Consider the following 19,564-nt stretch of genomic DNA (forward strand, 5'->3'; position numbering starts at 1 on the left):
GTATGTAATTAACCCTTGCAAATATTTTTGGTCTGAAAGTATGAATTTTCACCTTTGAAAAAAAAATTGAAATTTAACTAATTTTTTTTTTTCTTACATTACTTCAAATGGGGGGAACATAAACCTATGACCAGTGGACGTCTGCATGACGTTCTGTAAACCTAGAAGAGTTCGGATCCTCTCCAGCCAGTGTCTCCAGCCTTTCCTCCGGACAATATTGGGCCATGTCACGCCACTCAAGATATACGGCTTAGGTCAACTTAAAAAAAAAAAATTCATAAACAGAGTTTGAGTTTCTTCTCTCTCTGCTTCACACTCTTCAAAAAAACCAAACTCGTATAATTTCCTTCTTTGCAAATCTCCAAATCCATCAATGGCAATCACTCCACCCAACCCACCGAAAACCCTTCCACCAAAGAGAGGCCAAATCAATGCTCAAAATTTTGTGAGCTGCGTCAACACCATAGCCTCAAATTTTTTTTCCACCTTTGGGAGCTCACCACCATTGATGGAATCTGCAAATTTACCACTAAAGTTTCAGAGATTTGGAAGAACATCCAACAAATCATCAAGCCACAAATATTTAAATCATTAAAATTTGATGATTTAGACTAAAACATGGAAAATAAACAAAAATTAAAATTCAAGCCACAAATTTGAAATAAACCCACATTCTCTCTCTAAAATTCAAGCCACATAAATCATTCAAATTCAACACTTTAGTTCTGGTTGCTTCAATTTCTTTCTTTTCTTTGATTTTTTCATCTCCTTCTTTATATTGTTTTTGGAGAGTTATTGATTTGTAAGTGAGTCTTGCTTTGAAAAGATAGATACGAAAATTTCAGATCTGGAAGAAGAATGAGGGAGGGTGGTGTTGGATCGGCCGGTGGGTGCTAGCGGTCGTGGTGGTGCGTGAGAGTCGCCGAAGGGGTTTGGAAAAAGGAAGAAGGTAGTATATATGTTTATATGTATGTATGTATCAAATGTAAAATTAAGAAGGAAGAGATGGAAAAAGGAAGAAGATCAAAAGCAGACCATCCATAGAAGATTTGCCTCTGGTTTTTTTTTTTTTAAAGCTGATCTGAGTCGTATATTTTGAGTGGGGTGACGTGATCCAATCTGGACCATCACCCAGAGGAAAGGCTGGAGGCACTGGCTGGAGAGGATTCAGACTCAACGTAGAAAAGATGAGTGGACTTCTGGCTTCGTTTCGGATGTTTGTTGACTTTTTGATTTTTTAATTATTTTAGTCTGGAGTTAAAAAGTCTCATTTAGAATGGATTTTTTTATTTTTGACTTTTGTAAGATAAAAAATGAAATGATTATGATTTGAATGTGATATTTTGGGTAGTTTTGAGAAGCTCGCTAAAATTCACTTTTTAGCCTTTAATCTATTTTGAGCTATTTGGGAGGATGGCTAAAAGTCATCTTTTAACTTTTAACTCATTTTGAATCACATCATTTTTCACATTTTTTATATGTTTTTTTTTTATAAAAAAAAAACAAAAAAGTTAGTTTTTAATTATCTTTTCAAAATAATTATATTTTTATTTTTTTATACGGTTTTTTAAAAAAATTTAAAAAATCAAAAAGTTGGTTTTTATCAACTTTTTAAAATAATTTTTTATATTATTAATTTTTTAATTTAGGCTAAAGTTTGATATCTTCAAAAAAAAGTCAAAAAGTCACTATCCTATTTAAGTCACATCATCTTATTTAAGTCACATCACCTCTCTACCACATCACTTTAAACCCAACCCATATTTTATAAAAAGTAAAAAAATGTACTTATTTAGAACATCCCAACCAACCCCTTATTTTATCTTTTTATGAGTAAAATAATTTAAAAAAACAAAAAAAAACCTCCCAACTTTTTATGGCAAAGTGTCATGTTGAATGAGTGTCCACTTTTCTAACTTCAACACTATTTTGTCATAATTTTCCTTTGTAGAGTATAAAAATTTGAGTAGGTGTAACTTTGTAAGGGCCAATTGCAAGAAAATAAGATTGAGGCAAAATAATTACATTATTAATAGAATTTTTTAGTGCAAGTTTGTCATAACGTGTAAGCCTTACTTGTGTAAATTCGCAAATAACACTTAACAGACACATGAAAAATATGGACCCAAAAAAAAAGGCTTATTATGAATTTGGATGGAAATGACTATTTTGAAAACCAGGTTATATGTCTATTTTTTAATTTTTTCTGATTTTTTAATAAAAAGATTATAAAAAAATAAAGAGATAATATGATTCAAAAAAATTAAAAAAACTAAAATAGGCCAAAAAAAGCTTATTATGAATTTGCAATTACTTTCTCATTATTTCACTAATTTACAACTTGTCCCCGTTATAATTCACCTAGTCATCTTATTAATCATTCATCATCATTAATCACCGTTGAATCTCAACAATATTTAAATTGTGTTCGAATTTTAAATTTAAAGAAAAATTTATTGTGGGAAAGAAAAATATAGAAGAAAAAAGTGAATAAAATAGAAATTAAAATTTTATTACTTTTTCTCTATAAATTTTTATACAAATTCAAAATTCGAACAGTCTTGAAATAGAGAATAAGTAGCAAAAACAATAAAATAAAAATAAAAATTGCGACACAGAGGATCGTGTACCACAGGGCACAGAGTGGACTTGCTCATGGTCAACAATTTCGCGTCGTGCGATTTAGTCGCGTCGGAATGTCATGATTAAACGTTGTCTTGTGTGACGTCATAGTGTAGACTGGACTAACTGACCCTTTGAGATTCGGATCTCTGCTTAACAATGAAAAATTCAATGCAATACAATATAATAAGTTATTTAGTGGTCTTGGTGAAGGGTGTATGGATTGCGATTCGAATAATTTGAGGATAAAATTATAAATTAAATAGTTAATTTATGAATTAATAAATTGTGATTTGAACGATTTTAAATAAATTGATGGATTGAAAAATATTTTAATAAAATTGGACTAATTGACCCTTTGAGATTTGGACCTCTGTTTAACAATGAAAAATTTAATGCAATAAAATATAATAAGAAGTTATTTAGTGGTCTTCGTTAGGGGTGTGCGCTGTGCCATTTGAATAGTTTGAGAGTAAAATTATAAATTGAATAGATGATTAACGAATTAATAAATTGTGGTTTGAGCGGTTTTGAACGGATTGACTGATTAAAAAATATTCTAATAAATTATCAAGCATAATATTTTTCATACGTATTGTAACAACTCAGATTTTTATTATTCTGTAGAATTTATACTAATATTATTTAATCCCAGTTAAAAAATATATGATTTATTTTGTATTATTATGTATAATTTTATAAAATAATATAATTATTAACACTTGGGTCCAAAGTAAAATTTAATAAAAAAATTAACCAAAATTGACATCTGTTAAGATAAGTGTGTATCTAAGCAAAGATTTGGCCTAGCTAAGCAAGATTAGCCTATGAACACGTGGCACGCCTGGAGGACTCTACGTGGGTTGCCAGTCACAGTTTTTCTCCTATAAATAGGGAGGATATGCTTCACACCATCTCCAACCCTTCACCAAACCTAGCATCAAATTTAAAATTTAGTGAAAAAAGTATTGTTTGGAGCTCTAACGATTTTATCAAATTGATATCAAATCGAGAATTCACCAAACGTTTCACCAAAAAGAGGACAGGCTCCGTATTTCACCAAAACACTGTGCATGACCGTTGGGGGAGACCAACCGGTTGACCGGCCGGTTGACCAACCGATCGACCACCAAAAGGTTCAAACAGTTCCAAAAAAAGTTCAAACAGTTAGAAAAAAAAAAAAAAAATTTGCCTTACCGGTCGACCAGCCGGTTGACCGGCCGGTCGACTACTAAAAGGTTCAAACAGTTCAACAACAAAAAATCAAAAAATAAAAATAAAAATTTTGGTTTAACCGGTCGACCAACCGGTTCTCCCGACACAGATTTGATGAAAATCAACCGTTGGAGCACTTAGTATCAGATTAAGGAAAAAGTCATTTTTTTACTCAGATTTGATGAAAATTTTGGTTCAGAGTTGGAGATGCTCTCAGGTTAGGAAAAAGAAAAGAAAAGAAAAGAAAAAAAAGGAAAGAATGAAAGAGAGAAAGAAAAGAGAGAAGGAAGGAAAGAATAGTGAAAGCTGAGAGAGTCTTTGATAGTAGAAAGAAAGAGTGAGATATTAAAGTTAAGGTGAGTTGTATTATACCTTGAATCACCAAAATATATTTTATGTATGTTTTGACTTACCATATTTATTTTATATAAGTTATGTTTTATTAGTATATTAATAAAAGTTATGTTTTATAAAGGTTTTAGTTACGTGGATTATTTTTTAAACCCTATTTGTTAAAAGGAAACACATAGATATGTTTGTTTTATATTTTAAGAATATTTGACTATGACCTTATAAACAATTATGTTTTGTAAGTACCACCACGAGAGTCCCACGCCTTGGGGGACTTAAATAACCATTGGCTTATGTTTGGTTACTTTGTAACCCTCTGTTTGTCATGTATACATTGACCTCTGTTCTGTGCGGAGCTAAGTGTTACACTATTGTGGGAGCTACCTTTAGAATCCGTACGAGCCACCTCTTGAATCTGTACATCTGTTTTGTACGGAGCTAAGTGCTACACTATTGTGGGAGCCATCTCTCGAATCCGTACGAGCCTCCTCCTGAGTCTGTACCTCTGTTCTGACTGTCACATCTGTGACCTCTGTTCTATTTTGTTCTGTTCTGTACCGTGGTTATGGTCATTTACTTATAATTTCTATATTTCAGTGTCTGCCACTTAAATGAGTTGTTTACCAAATTACCGTAGTTATGATTATTTATTTACATAATCTCAGTTTTGCTACTTAAAGGATTATTTTCTCCAACTAAGTTATCTTAAATGTTTTGGCCTAACTAACTATCCATGGTTATTTCATGTCCATTATACTCTTGGTATAATATTTTTTACTCTGCCATGTGCTTATAGCTGTTTACCAATTTTCAGGAAACATGCAATTCAAAAATAGCTTTTGGAAAGTCTTAGATGCGGGGCTGCGGAATAGACACACACAACACTTTTATAATATTTTTCTATGTAAATATCGGCCTTTTTGGTCAATATAATTTTGCAATAAAAATAGAAACTCCAATGATTATTTTGGTACCCTCATTTAAATATTACTTCCGCTCCCGTTTATTAATTTGTTTATGAATTGGCCGGAGGTAACTTCAGTTACTTGCCATCACGATGCTTAACCCTTAGGTACGGGGAGCGGGTCGTGACATGTATAATACAAACTAATTTCACACAATATTTTTCATATATATAACTATTAATTTGTAATGAATTTCCCATATATTTCTCTCACACTTTTTTTTTATTTTGATATGTCTTATAGGTTAAAAAATATATATATATTAACTATGATAAAACAGAGCGGTTTCGAATGCGAATTATAAATTTTAAAATTTAAACTGCAATTAGCGGATAGAGCCGTACATATTGATGCAATTTAGAAAATTAAGCAGTATTTTATACAACCTTAGTCCTAACACGGTCACGTAATGCCTCAAATATATTGTGATTAGTATAAAAAATGAGATCTATGAGTATTAAGTAATTAAAATATAAAAAGGGACTTAATAATTTGTTATTGATAAGAAATATGTCCGCGTAATGTCGCTATACCACGAAATAATTTTTCCAATACAATATGTGATATCACTTATTAATAAAACAAGGGAGGGATTCTATATGCAGATTGATTACTACACCGTGTTGGAAGCATTCAAAGAAAGCTGCAACCTTTGTGTGGTTAATCTGCTATGTGAAGTGCAGGGACGGATGGAAGTGAGGACTTTTTACAATTACACTATTACCAATGTATTTATAAAGTATTTTTGTTTAGCTCCTACAAAATTATAATTGCGTCTATCCTAATTTATTTAAGATTAGGTTTTTCTTCGGTTCGAGACTAGACTGAAATATATTATTGAGTTCATAGTCCACCACGGATATCATTTTAATAATTCGAGCCGTTCAACGTGTAGAACTCGTCGAGTACTTTATTTCTATCAAAAATCACGCTGATCAGATATCGATAACTTTTTTGATTGGATCAGATTTATGTCAACTGTAAATATAATTTTCAAAATATATTGTTGACAAAAATTGGATCCAATCAAATAGCTATCGATATCCGATCAACATGATTTTTTATAGAGATAAAGTGCTCAACGAAGTCTATACATTGAACAATTCAGATTATTGAAGCGGGAGACAAGCCTAGCCCTTTATTTAAGATCCTTTAAAAAATAATATTTACAGGCCCTTCTTAATTAGAAAAAAATTGAAACTCACAATTTACTCAGAATGACATATTAAATTATGTATCAACTTTTAATTTGATACAATTGCATAAGAACCTTGAGTTCAGAAATATATCTCTCTCTCTCTCTCTCATTTTTCTTGTTAGAAAAATTACACATGTAGTCCTTGTAGATTCACTACAAAAAATGTCACTTTTGGCTACCAAAATATTGGTCGCCAAAAGTCCAATATTTTGTCGCTGAAACGATTTAGCGACTAAAATATTTTGTCGCCAAACTCATCGCCTTTACCCTGTCGGCGATAGTATTGGTGACTAAATTTCGTTTGGTCGCCGAAAGTGACTACATTTGGCTACTAATATTAGTTTAGTCGGCAAATGTTATGTTTCTGCCACTAAAACCTTTAGTCGCCGAATGAAGCTTTTTGGCTACTAAGTTGTTGTGGTCGGGAAAGGTGTCACCTTCAGCTATTAAATAATTAGTCGCCGAAAGTACACATTTGGCTACGAAACTGTATTTAGTCGGCAAAAGGTTCATTCGGCGACTAAAGTGTTAGTCACTAAAAATGCATTGGGTTATGTTTTTGCTACTAAATTCTTAGTCTCCAAAACATTTGATTACGTATTTAGCTACCAAAATATTTGGTGGCCAAATACTTTAACATGTTTTTTTTAATTTTTTTTTTCTAAACAACCTATATCCATTAGTAATACAACCTGTACCCTGTATAAACTATATAATCCATCAACGCTAAATATGTTACCAAGCATTCAATAACGTGCACACATTTTAGTTCCAACCATCCAAAAAATTAATATTGAACGTCCAATTATATATATATTACAAATTCCATAAGAACCAAGTCTAATCCAACGTCAATAATTTAATTTCATACATAATACAAGAAAAACCAACTACTCTCATTATACATTTTAGTTCCAACCATCCAAAAATAAGTACTAATAAGTACAAGATGTCGTCCTGGCATCACTATAAGCTCCCATTGTTCGAGTCCTTCCATAAAACCCTTCCATTAGAAGGGGCCAACTACTCCCACTCGCCCATCCCCTTCGTTCACTGCTACTGGCACCTGTAGAACCATTGCATGAATGTGAAATCAAGTGCATGTCTAATAAAAATTTAGAAAGACATATTCATAGTGTCCTCAATCCAATTACACAATGTAAAATTACTGCATAGGAAAAAAATAAAAGACATGCTTACCTGTAGTACCATAGAAGTTGAACCCATCATCCCAACCAGGCAATTGAACTTGTGTTTAGATTCTTGCATCTCCAGAGCTTGAAGAGACCTTCAGCAATTGATTTAGGAAACAGATGTAGTAAATAAAAAAAAAAAACTCATCAATATTAAATAATGAAAGTCATTACTATTCATTTATTCCAATATAGAACATGCATATATGTTGTTATGAAAGAAGTGTTGTGAAGTATCAATGATGAGAAAGTGCTGATGTAAATAGAAACTTGTGAGAAAAGTCATTGCAATTCATTTCTTCTCTTTTGCTTTCGATACATCAACAATACTTAGATAATGTTGCAAAGGAGGAAAGGTTGCTTAGATAATGTGGTTTGCACTAGTATCAAACAAATTATTGAGGAAAGTTATTTATGGAAACAATAAAATAAGTAGTTCATGATACAGCAAAAATACTTCACATCCCAATTATTTACTGAAGGATCAAAAGGTTGGTGACAATATGTGTAAAAAAAATGCAAGAAGCCCCTATATGTTCATAATTCGAGAAACTTTCCCAAGCTCTCTTTTCTGACTCCAAAACAGTTACTTTATCATCTACCAACATGCCAAATGTAAGCCGTACTAAAACTTAAATTGAAAGGCAAACTCGTTCACACATTGAATAAATTGAATGAATTCTAACAGGGTGCGCTTGTTAATGTGACTAGACCTAATCTCGGTCATGATGGAAAATTGATCATACAAACCCAGTTTAACTAAGAGAGCTGCCTTCAAATTACAAGCTCTGAGATAAGTTACTTACCAACATGAAAGCTAAAATATAAAAATTTAATCAACCTAGTAAAAGGAATTGCACTTTTCAAGAATATATCCCACCGTGTGCTTGAAAAAAACATGTTGCTAAGAAAGGGATTCAAAACCAAGAACCAAGAACACAAACAAAGGATATGAAAGTCAAAGCACAAGAATTACATATTATATTTAGATAAAATATGCCAATGTCCAGGAGTGATTATAATTAGTAAATTCATCACTAAAGCCTAGAAAAAAACTGATATTCAATAATATATCCAACCATGTGCTTGAAAAATACATTGTGCTAAGAAAGGGATTCAAAACCAAAAAACAAAAACACAAGTAAAGGATATGAAAGTCAAACCACAAATTACATATTATATTTAGATAACATATGCCAATCTCTAGGAGTGATTGTAATTAGTAAATTCATCACCAAAGCCTAGAAAAAACTGATATTCTATTTAGTTCTCAACAATCACATGGAATAGAATGAAATACTCATTTCTTAAATTTCCCTATGGAATGATCATTTGCAATGTATTTTTTGTTATTCTTTTAGTCACCCAAACATAAATAATCCATATTTTGATGTATTAAACATTTCATTCCAATGAACCAAACCCTAATTTAAATGGACTATGCATGTATGTAAAAGATCATTCAATCCAAACTGAGAACTATACATGGTAAAATATTTATACAATTTTTAATTACAAAGATAGAAAAGGTAAAAATCATACACTCCAAAATGCAACAATAATTGTGATTTACACCAAGAAACAATCAATAGCAGCTAAGACATGGCAGAGCATTCTCTCTACAATCAAACTGTATCGTCCCAAGTTCTTAGACCCCTTTTAACCGTTAGTTTGATTGCCCGATGGACTTTTGGGTTTGTGGCCAATGTTATTGTCCTTTTAGCATACATTCTAGAATTTATTTTTTAATTTTTATTTTATTTTTAAATAACCCAAAAAAAAAAATTCTTTAAAAAAAAATCCAGCATTTTTTTTGTAAGGGCCGTTATATATAACATTTTTATTTCACCAAACTTTTCATCTCCTTGGTGATTTCTCATATATAACATGACAAGTTTCAAATACAGCCATTTACTATATATATAGATATATATATTTAAAACAAGAAAACAATATAAAAGTATAGTAAGAGCCAATCACTCTTAGTAGCATTTTATCAAGCACCTAGGAGGCATAAATAACATGTATATAGTTTTCTTCTCTGCTGGATAGTGGAAACAAAATAAAGATATATAAAGATACCTAAGCAAACACAGATACACAAACATAATCAACCAAAGACAACAACGAGAAACAAAGACACGAAATCATCATACAAAACACAAATCATCTTGTTATGGAGTCACAATTTTGGGTATATGTTAATATTTAGATACATACAAACATGTGCAAACATCACAGAGAGATAAGGAAGAGAATCACCTGATACAAATTTTCTTTCCAGCAACAACCTAGCACAAATCTTGAACAAAACAAATGGTCAACGTAAAATAGGAGCCATTAAAAATAAAAATAAAAATACCAGAAAAATTGGCAATGGCAACAAAATCTTAATTTTTGGATCAAAACCCCCAAATAAAAGCCCTAAATTTTCAATTTAAAACTTAACTTCTCAAAACCATTTTTTCCCCAAATCACTAGACATATACATGAAATAGAACAAATGGTGATAGAAAATATGAACAGAGTTTCACAAGAAACATAAAAATCTGCCTCCGTTCAATCAACACCTCTTGACAGTGGTGGTTTTGAAACCCTAGCTTCGTAGAGAGAGAGAGAGAGAGAGAGAGAGAGAGAGAGAGAGAGAGAGAGAGAGAGAGTGAGTGAAAGAGAAGAAGGAATAGTTTACCATAAAAAGAAAGAGAATCTGTTATAGAGAGTTGAAATCAAAATTGATGAGATGATCAAAATTGAAATAAAAATCGAAATCAAAACCAAACAAACAATGAATAATCACTTTAATAGAAATCAACAAAGGTAAGAGGAAGGAGATGAGGAAGCAATGTACCAGGTAACCCTTCTTCGATGAGACGATTCAGAGAGATGAGATTGAGCTCCCTCCAAACTTCTCTCTTTTGATGAAACCTTCTGGGTTCACTTTGATTAGAAGCCAAAGCCAAAGCCTTCTGGGTTAACCCTCTCTTCTTGGTTTTGCCCAAGTATCTTCTTCGAACCCTCTCTCGTCTCCCCCATCTTCTGAGTTTATATGTTCCTTTACGATTAGAAGAAGTTCAATATATTTATTTTTGTCTAATGTATTTTTGGGTTTGGGGGTTTGGCGCTAGGGTATTTTATTTTGACACCTATTTTTATTTCGATCATACTATTCATTTTGGCGACTAAAACTTTTTGTCGCTAAAGGTATTTTATAAATCCCTCTAAATATTTGAAAGGTCTCCCTCCAAAACATTTTACTTCTTTGGCGACTAAAATTCAATTTTGTCGCTGAAAACAAACTTTTGGCTACTAAAATTTTGGTTGCCAAAGGTAAAAAACATATTTTTTTATTTTTCGTTTTCATTTGACAAAACGAATTTAAAATTATAATTTTTTTCTAAAATTTTAAAAAAAAATTCAATAAAGATAAAATTTAACAAAAAAAAAATAAATATTTGTTGCTTATTTTGAATTTTGAATTTTTAAAAAATTTTAAAACATATATATTTCTTAGATTCAGCTCGATAAAATGAATTGAAAAAATAAAAAATTTTAAAATAAAATTACTAAAGGACAAATTTTTTTGAAAAAATAGGTGATTTTTTTAGATGTAGCCCAATGGTTCATGTGATACAAAAATAAAATTTAAAATATTAATTTATTATCTTAAAAGAAAAGAGAAGTAAATGTTACAAAGTTTTTGTAGAGATTCAAACCAATGTTTTATTCATATACCTACTACTAATTGGAATTCATTTTTATTTAATTAATAAGCATGTTTCATTTTTATTTTTATTTTTATTTTTAAAAAAGAAGCTTCTTTCAATTTTATTTTTCTCATTAAAAAAAAAAGAAAGTCAAATTTCAAGTGGAGACAAAAAATGTCATTGTTGTTAATCTATTCATACTACAAAAACAAAAACAAAAACAAATTTAAGATTTGACAATCTCTACACGAAAAATTCAAGATTTGACAACCTCTTCATAAAAATAAAAATAAAATAAAATAACTATTTTGTTTAGTAAACTAAAATAAAATAAAATAAAAGTAACTATTTTGTTTAATCATCTTTGGCGACTAAAATATGATTTGGTCGGCAAAGATAAAAGTAATCATTTGTTTTCATTCGGCTACTAAACAATTTAGTAGCCAAAAGTAACTCTACAGCGACTAAAAAGGAATTTTGTCACTGAAAATATATTTTTGGCAACCAAAATTTTGGTTGCCAAAGATAAAAAATAAATTTTTTATTTTCATTCGGCTACTAAACAATTTAGTAGCCAAAAGTAGCTCTACGGCTACTAAAATTTCTTTTAGTTGCCAATTGTGATATGTTTAGCTACTAAAAATTTTTTTAGTCGCCAATTGTAATATTTTTAGCTACTAAATTTTTTTTAGTCGCCAATAATCAACATTCCCCTACTAAAAAAATTTAGTAGCTAAAAACTTGACTTTTGCCGACTAATATTATTTTTGGTAGCCAATTCCGTAACTTTTGGCAACTAAATTGTTTTTAGTAGTCAAAAATGGTGGTGAAAAATGTATTTTCTTGTAGTGATTGTTCATTTTGTCAATTTGATTATATATCTCCAACTACATCAATTTTATTTTAAAATTTTTCATATTATGTTAATTTAATACAATTAGTAATGATTATTAATAAATTGAACATAAATGAAGAAAAAAAATGATCCATTCACTCTTCTCAAATTGATTGACAGATTGACATCAATTTGAAATATGTAAACAATGTGTCTGTAATTTGCATGTCGATGATCCAATAACAATCATATTTTTATATCATATTTAAAGTATCATGTGAGTTGTCACCACTAAATTGGTTGAGTGAGTTTCATCATTTATGTTTGTTTACAATACATGTAAAGTAAATATAATATAGTAATGTAATTGTTACAATATTATTTTTGACACTTTCATATTTTTGCAAAGTATTTTTTTCAAAAGAAATATTTATGTTTTGTGTTCATTATTAATTTAAAAAATTTATATTATATTATTATTGCTGATTATTGAATTTTTTTATTTCAAATTTGTGATAAACAAGTGTGGCTTCTAATGGCTTCGCCACTACTGGATAGTGTACTGTGGTGTGGAGTGGAGGACCAATCATGTCAATATAAATCACCTTGTTTGGTTCCACATTTTTAAAAATTAATTTTTTTTTATATTTTTTTTTCATAGTATTTTGATTTTAGTATTTTTTAATATTTTAAGAAATTTTTTTACTTTTTAAATACAATTAATATAAATAAAATTAAAAAGTATAATATTTATGAAATTTGTTTTAAATTTTTTTTATTAAATATCAAAAATATAAAAAAATATAAAAATTCAGTACATTTTTATATTCTTGCATATTTATTGATTTTTTAAAATATTTTTTTACAAATATTTATTTTTAATTATATCTAGATTAGGTGCATCTAAAAAGTAAAAAAATTAGTTAAAATATTAAAAAAAATTCACTAACAATAAAAAATAAAAATTTTAATTAAAAAAATTAAATTCAAAAAATTAGAACATAGCATTAATTTTTCATGCCCACTTGCAAGACTAGCTGCATTTATGAACTTTTGTTTTGCGAACCAAAAGACCTACGAAGATAAATGACACATGATCATCTCTAAAATCTTTTTGCGGAAATGAGCCGTAGCTCGACAGGGGAGGCTCGAATTGGCTTGAAAGAGGGAGAGGAGAAAGAGAAGGGAGAGGAGGGAGAGGAAGAACGGAGGGAGGAGATCATAGCGCTGCACCACCGCCGTCGCCTCACCGCCGATCGTCGCAGCTTCAGACCGTCGCCGCCGTCGTCGCAGCACCTTTGCTCCTCGCCGATCATCGCAGGTGGAAGCTCCGCCACCGCCTCGCCCCACCTCCTCCTCTAGCAGATTTTTATGGCCCCCTCCCCTCCCCCCTCCTCCTCCTCCTCCTCCTCCTCCTCCTCCCTTCTCTTCTCCCTTCTTCTCCTTCTCCCTTCTTCTTCATCTCCTTCTTCGTTCTGCAACAAAGAGACGGAAAAAAGAAAAAAAAAAAAAAATCGACATAAAAACGACGTCGTTTTGGTGTCGAGCCGGGTTTCGAGCCACGGGTTTCGAGCTACGTAGCACTACCGATCTTTTTGTTGTTTTATTTTTAAGCCTTGCTTGGCATGTATCAAAAAAGTTAAAAAGTTACTATCTTATTTAAGTCACATTATCTTATTTAAGTCACATCACTTCACATTACTTCAAATTCAATTCATATTTCATAAAAAATCAAAAAATATACTTATTTAAAACATCCCAAACAACCCTTTAGTCAACTTTTATGTGTGAATTTTTCATACTCTGTGCACCAAAAGTCAGATTGAGAAAAACATGTGGAATCTGACGGTCTTTCACTCATAATCTTTGAATTTTTTGTACTGTGTGCACTAAAAGTCAGATTGAGAAAAAAATGTGGATTCTAACGGTCTTTCACTCATAATCTTTGAATTGTTGCTAGGCTTGATTACTCAAAAATTCTATTTATAAATATTATGGTATCTTTAAATTTTTTTAAACTAGTAAGTCTTATTTACTAAACCTAAAAATCTTATCAGTTTTTTTTTATTTTTAAAATTAAGAACTTTATCAATTTTGCATAGTAATATTTTAGATAATTGTTTCACTAACTGATTAAAAAAAATAAAGTATGAAATTAAACGTTTTTGCCTTTCTATTTTTTGGTTTGATTCAACTATCCAATAAAATTGAGAATATTATCAAATTTTTCATTTTTAAAGTTTTTTTTTTTTTTTTTGCACATCAATGTTCTATCACCATGCTCTTTTATAAACACAAAATTTTTAGTTTTGTATAAAAAAATATTCAATTTTTTTTTTAAAAAAAAAGTTAGTTTTTTTTTTATACATAATTTTTTTTGTTTAATTTGAAAGTTGATATTTTAAAGTTTTAAAAATCAAAATAAATGTCAAATCATAATATTTCTTTATAGATAATTATAAATGATGAACAATCATTATTTGAAGGGCAATTTCGACTATTAAAAATTTAATGATACTTAAAGGTCTAAATTTTTTTTAATTAAGGCTTAATGAAATATAAGTTCATAAATTAGTATTTATGTATAAATGCCCCTTGCTTCTAACTAAACAACAGACTAAAATTCAAGTGGTGTAGATCCTAATAAGTACTAAACTAATCATTCGATTGTTCAATCTAATTTGAAGTAAGGGTGTTTTTGGACAACTATCTTTATGTCTTTCGTATATAGCGTAATCGTAGTAATCGTGGAATAATATTAGTTTGGGATTAAGCATATAAATCTTATATTCTTAAATATATAATTTTTTTACACATTTATACTTCTCTATTTTTCACATCTTATTGATCCTAGTTTGGAGTTACGTTTCTTGATACCTCAAAAACCTCCCAACTTTTACGGCAAACAAACGTGAATCTAGTGTGTGTACATTGATTCAAAATTTGGAATTCAAAGATTTACAACGCCAACAAAAGGAGTGTTGAAATACTTTCCGAGGGTATCCTCTACACTAACCCCCCACACCTCCTCTATATAATAATCCTGAATGAAACCCACATTAATCTTCAAACCAATTCACCACCACTCCTCTTAGCCCATAAAATATAGTAGTTAAAATGGCAAGTTTTCAATTTCTTCTAACTCCCCTTTTCCCCTCTCCATCATCTCGCAAATTATTAATCAAATCTCATCTATGTACCCAAAAAGTTCAAAGAAATCTTGATCTTTCAATTCCTCACCACCCTATCAACTCATTCACTGATGAATTGAACAAACAAAAGAACTTTCAAACCAACAAAAACACAACAAATGAAGGAGGAATAGCTAGTAAAGAGGTGGTGGTGGTTGAGGAGCTCTATACAATAATGGACCTTGTTTCAGACAGAGTAGAAATGCACCGAAACATCGGAGTCCAGCGAGATAACTGGAACCACCTCCTCTTAACCTCCGTCAATGGCATGACCGCCACATCAGCCACCATGGCCGGCCTCGCTGCTATCTGTGGAAGCTCTGATTTTGGAGCTTCCTTGGCATTGAAGCTATCTTCTACGATCCTATACATCGCTGCCACTGGGGTTTTGATGGTGATGAACAAGATCCAACCGTCTCAGCTCGCAGAAGAACAAAGAAACGCTTCGAGACTGTTTAAACAGCTTCACGAGCAAATCAAAACAAAGATAGCGCTTCGAAATGCTAATTTGAATGATGTGAAGGACGCGGTGGAAAGGGTTTTGGCCTTGGATAGAGCTTACCCGCTTCCATTGCTCGGAGCAATGCTCAATAAGTTTCCTAAAAAAGTGGAGCCCGCGGTGTGGTGGCCAGAGCAGCTGAGTCTAATCCAAGAACATGGTTTTGGAGGCGAGCCGTGGAGACTGAGAGATAATGGGTGGAGCGAGAAGCTTGAAGATGAGATGAGAGAGGTTGTTGGGGTTTTGAAGAGGAAAGATAGTCAAGAGTATTTGAGGCTGAGCAAGTTGGTTTTGAAGGTTAACAAGGTTTTGGCCATTTGTGGACCTTGTTTTACTGGTTTAGCAGCAATTGGGTCAGCCTTCGTGGGAACAAGTTCATGGGCTGTGGTTTTGGGGGTGGTGTTTGGGGTTTTGGCTACAGTACTTAATACTATAGAGCATGGTGGTCAGGTTGGGATGGTGTTTGAGATGTATAGAAGCTCTGCTGGCTTCTTTATGCTCATGGAAGAGAGCATAGAATCAACTTTGGAAGAGAGAGAAGTGAGGAAGAGAGAGAATGGGGAGTTGTTTGAGACTGAAGTGGCTCTTAAGCTTGGAAGGAGTTCAGAAGAGCTCAAACATCTTGCAAATCTTTCTACTACTTCTACTTCTTCGAATCTAGTGGCCTCAGAAGAGTTCGCAAGTAAACTCTTCTAAAATCAACTCTTGCGTTTCACTAGGAGGTCGAGTCCTGCAACAAGCAAGGTTTTGAGTTAATAATGCAATTGTGTGGCATTGCTGACCATAGTCACAATTTTTCTATGCACTGTAATTGCCATTCATTGCAAGTGCAAATTGTCATGTATTTATTCTAACATCAACTGTCTATTAATAATAAAAATTTCTTTTTTTTTTTTGTTGTCAAGTCCATCAAAATTAAAGGTATTTAAAAGAAGTGAATATAATACTCCATTGATCAACATATTCAAACTCAACAACTGGTTGCCACCTTTTTTTTTTTTTTATCGCCGTTTGCTCGGAGAAATTAAATTACAGCAACCATGCACTGTTTTATTAGAAAAACTCTTCCACAATCTTTAATGGAAATATTTTCTTAACATATGCACGAGAAAGTCTACCAATAATAATAACAAATAAATAATTGTATAGAAAACGTCAAAAGAGGATAGACACGAGCCACACAAAAGCGAAGTTGTAAAGGCAATGGGGAAAGTCAAAGCACCCAGAAAAATTATGAGTGTCATGAAAAATAGAAAGATTGTATATTGAATTGAATGAGTAATATAATAGGAGAAATTTGTATATATAAGCAGAAAGGAAATTTAGATAGATACAGAAAATGATAGAGATAAGGTTAGAGGGAGATAGAGATAGAGAGAGATACTATACAAATAGATAAAACACATCTATAATAATATACAGCTAACACCCCCCTCAAGTTCAAGGTGGTAAGCCAGATATCAACTTGAGCTTGGAGAGGAGATCAGAGAAGCGGCCTGGAAGATGAGCTTTGGTGAAGAGGTCGGCGGCCTGATCAGCAGAAGTAACAAAGAGAAGACGAACATGGCCACTAGTAACATGCTGTCGTATGAAGTGGCAATTAATCTCAATATGCTTGGTACGATCATGGAAGACATCGTTATGGGCAATCTGAATAGCACTTTGATTGTCACAATAAAGATTGGTGGCAGCGGAATGAGAAACACCCATGTCAGAAAGAAGCCAACGAAGCCACATAAGCTCCTGAGTAGTGTCAGCAAGAGCACGATACTCAGCCTCGGTACTGTTGGAAATGGTTATAAAATTCTGGATAAAACCATAATTTTTTCCTAAATTCGGTCTATTTTTTAGATGGGCTCCGTGCGTTGATTTTCACGGGTCAAAGTGGTAACGCGTTCTATGCCGCGTTGTGATTCACGTGGTATATTTGGTTGTTCAAAACCATTACCAAGTGAATGGGAAATTGAAGCCAAAGTGTGCTCTCTGAAAATGGAGTTTTGGTGGAAATTCCTTAAGATTGTAAAATGGCTTGTCCCACATTGATTTGGTGGGAGGTTTTGAATGGGTTTATAAGACTTGGGTTTGGTACTTGAGGTGTGCCCCAAGGGGTACCCAAGTGTTTTAGAGGGAGAGGTTATGGGCAAAATGGGCTAGACCCATTAGGCCCAAAAATCACCACACGCGCGCCGCCGCCCGTCCGGTTGGGTGGGCTGGGCTTGGGCGCGGGTGCGTGGTGTGAGGTTGGGCTTGTTCGGCCCAATACTAATCTTTTTGGGCAAAAAACATTTAAATTTAATTTTTTTTTTGGTAAAATAAAATTCATAATTCAAAATTAAACTGGTTTGGTTTTACGGTACATCCAAACAAGACCCTTCCCGAAATAAACTAGTCTGGTATTATTGCACACCTAAACAGGGCCCTTCCCGTTTTGTTATCTGTTTGAAATATAACCCAACAGATTCAAATCTGTTTGAATTCAAAACCAACAGGTTTCATACATGTTCAATTCAAAACCAATAGCTACCTTTACATCTATAAATAGACTACCATCCCATTTGGATTTTACTCCAATTTTCGTACTCCATCCTCTAATATAAATCTCTGCATTTTGCTGCATTTATTTTCTGAAAGAAAGAGTGTAAACACTTAGTGTGTTCGTAAGGCAAACAATTTGTAGTGCTGCTATTGTTTGTAGTAGATCATTTCATCCTGGGAGATAGACGTCCTATTTCTGAAAGCACCGTAGAGAGGACGAATCTGTCATAAGGACACAGTGTCAAACACTGGACTTGATCAGATTACAATTCGAAGAAATTAAATCAAGTAAGTTATTTAATTTATTTTCAGTGTTTTATTATAAATTGAAATCAAATTTTAATTTTGTTTTTATAACAAAATAAAATCTGTTTTTATTTATTTATTTTTATTTTTATTTCGAGTTTGATTTTTGTAATCAAACAAATTCTCTCATTTCCTTTATTTCTTTTTATTCTGATTGTTGTTTAGTACACAACAGAATTTAATTAATTTAAATACAGTGAAGATTGTCTACAATCTTAAGACAGACTATTTTTGGTATCTTCATTGTATTTAATTTCCTGTGTTTTCAAAATAATATTCTGGTTGGAAAAACTAATAATCATTTATGATATTTGACAGATAGTAGTAATATACTGTCTCTTTTCTTTGACAACTACTAGTAATATACTGGTGTCATTAACAATTGCAGAATATTATTTGGTGTTACAGAAAATTATTTTGGTATTTTATTTTTCTAGTTTTAGTAACAAGGAAAATAAAATTATTTTGTTGTTATCATTTATTTTCTGGTTTTAGTAACTAGAATTTATTTTCTGGTTTTGGTAACTAGAAAATTATTTTGTGTTTTTTCTGATTTTTGTAATCAGATATTATTTCGGTATTTTATTTTTCTAGTTTTAGTAACAAGGAAAATAAAATTATTTTATTTTCTAGTTTTAGTAACACGAAAAACAAAATTATTTTGTGTTATAATTTATTTTCTGATTTTAGTAACTAGAAAATTAATTTGTGGTATTTTATTTTCTAGTTTTAGTAACATAGAAAATAAAATTATTTTGTATTATAATTTATTTTCTGGTTTTAGTAACTAGAAAATTAATTTTGTTAATCAATCATGTAATTTTGTGTATCGGTCACAATATGTAAATTTTGAACGTGACTTACGATTTCGTGGTGTGAGGTTGGGCTTGTTCGGCCCAATACTAATCTTTTTGGGCAAAAAACATTTAAATTTAATTTTTTTTTTGGTA

At 31.6% G+C, this 19,564-nt stretch overlaps 1 protein-coding gene and 1 long non-coding RNA gene across 2 annotated transcripts; one reads left to right on the top strand and one right to left on the bottom strand.

Moving 5' to 3' along the window:
- Positions 1-9,804: 9,804 nt before the first annotated feature.
- On the bottom strand, positions 9,805-10,596 carry LOC145796768 (uncharacterized). Its single transcript, XR_014337283.1, has 3 exons — positions 10,393-10,596; positions 10,098-10,251; positions 9,805-9,846 (listed from the first exon to the last, which is right to left on the bottom strand). It is a non-coding gene; the product is annotated as an uncharacterized LOC145796768 (long non-coding RNA).
- Positions 10,597-15,015: 4,419 nt separating this feature from the next.
- Positions 15,016-16,668, top strand: LOC114308585 (putative F-box protein At4g22030). Its single transcript, XM_028254188.2, has one exon. It carries the CDS (start codon positions 15,201-15,203, stop codon positions 16,467-16,469), a length of 1,269 nt encoding a protein of 422 aa, XP_028109989.2. The 5' UTR covers positions 15,016-15,200; the 3' UTR covers positions 16,470-16,668.
- Positions 16,669-19,564: the final 2,896 nt, after the last annotated feature.

This window comes from Camellia sinensis, chromosome 8 (assembly GCF_055761805.1).
Source record: "Camellia sinensis isolate YWXY chromosome 8, ASM5576180v1, whole genome shotgun sequence".
NCBI lineage: Eukaryota > Viridiplantae > Streptophyta > Magnoliopsida > Ericales > Theaceae > Camellia > Camellia sinensis.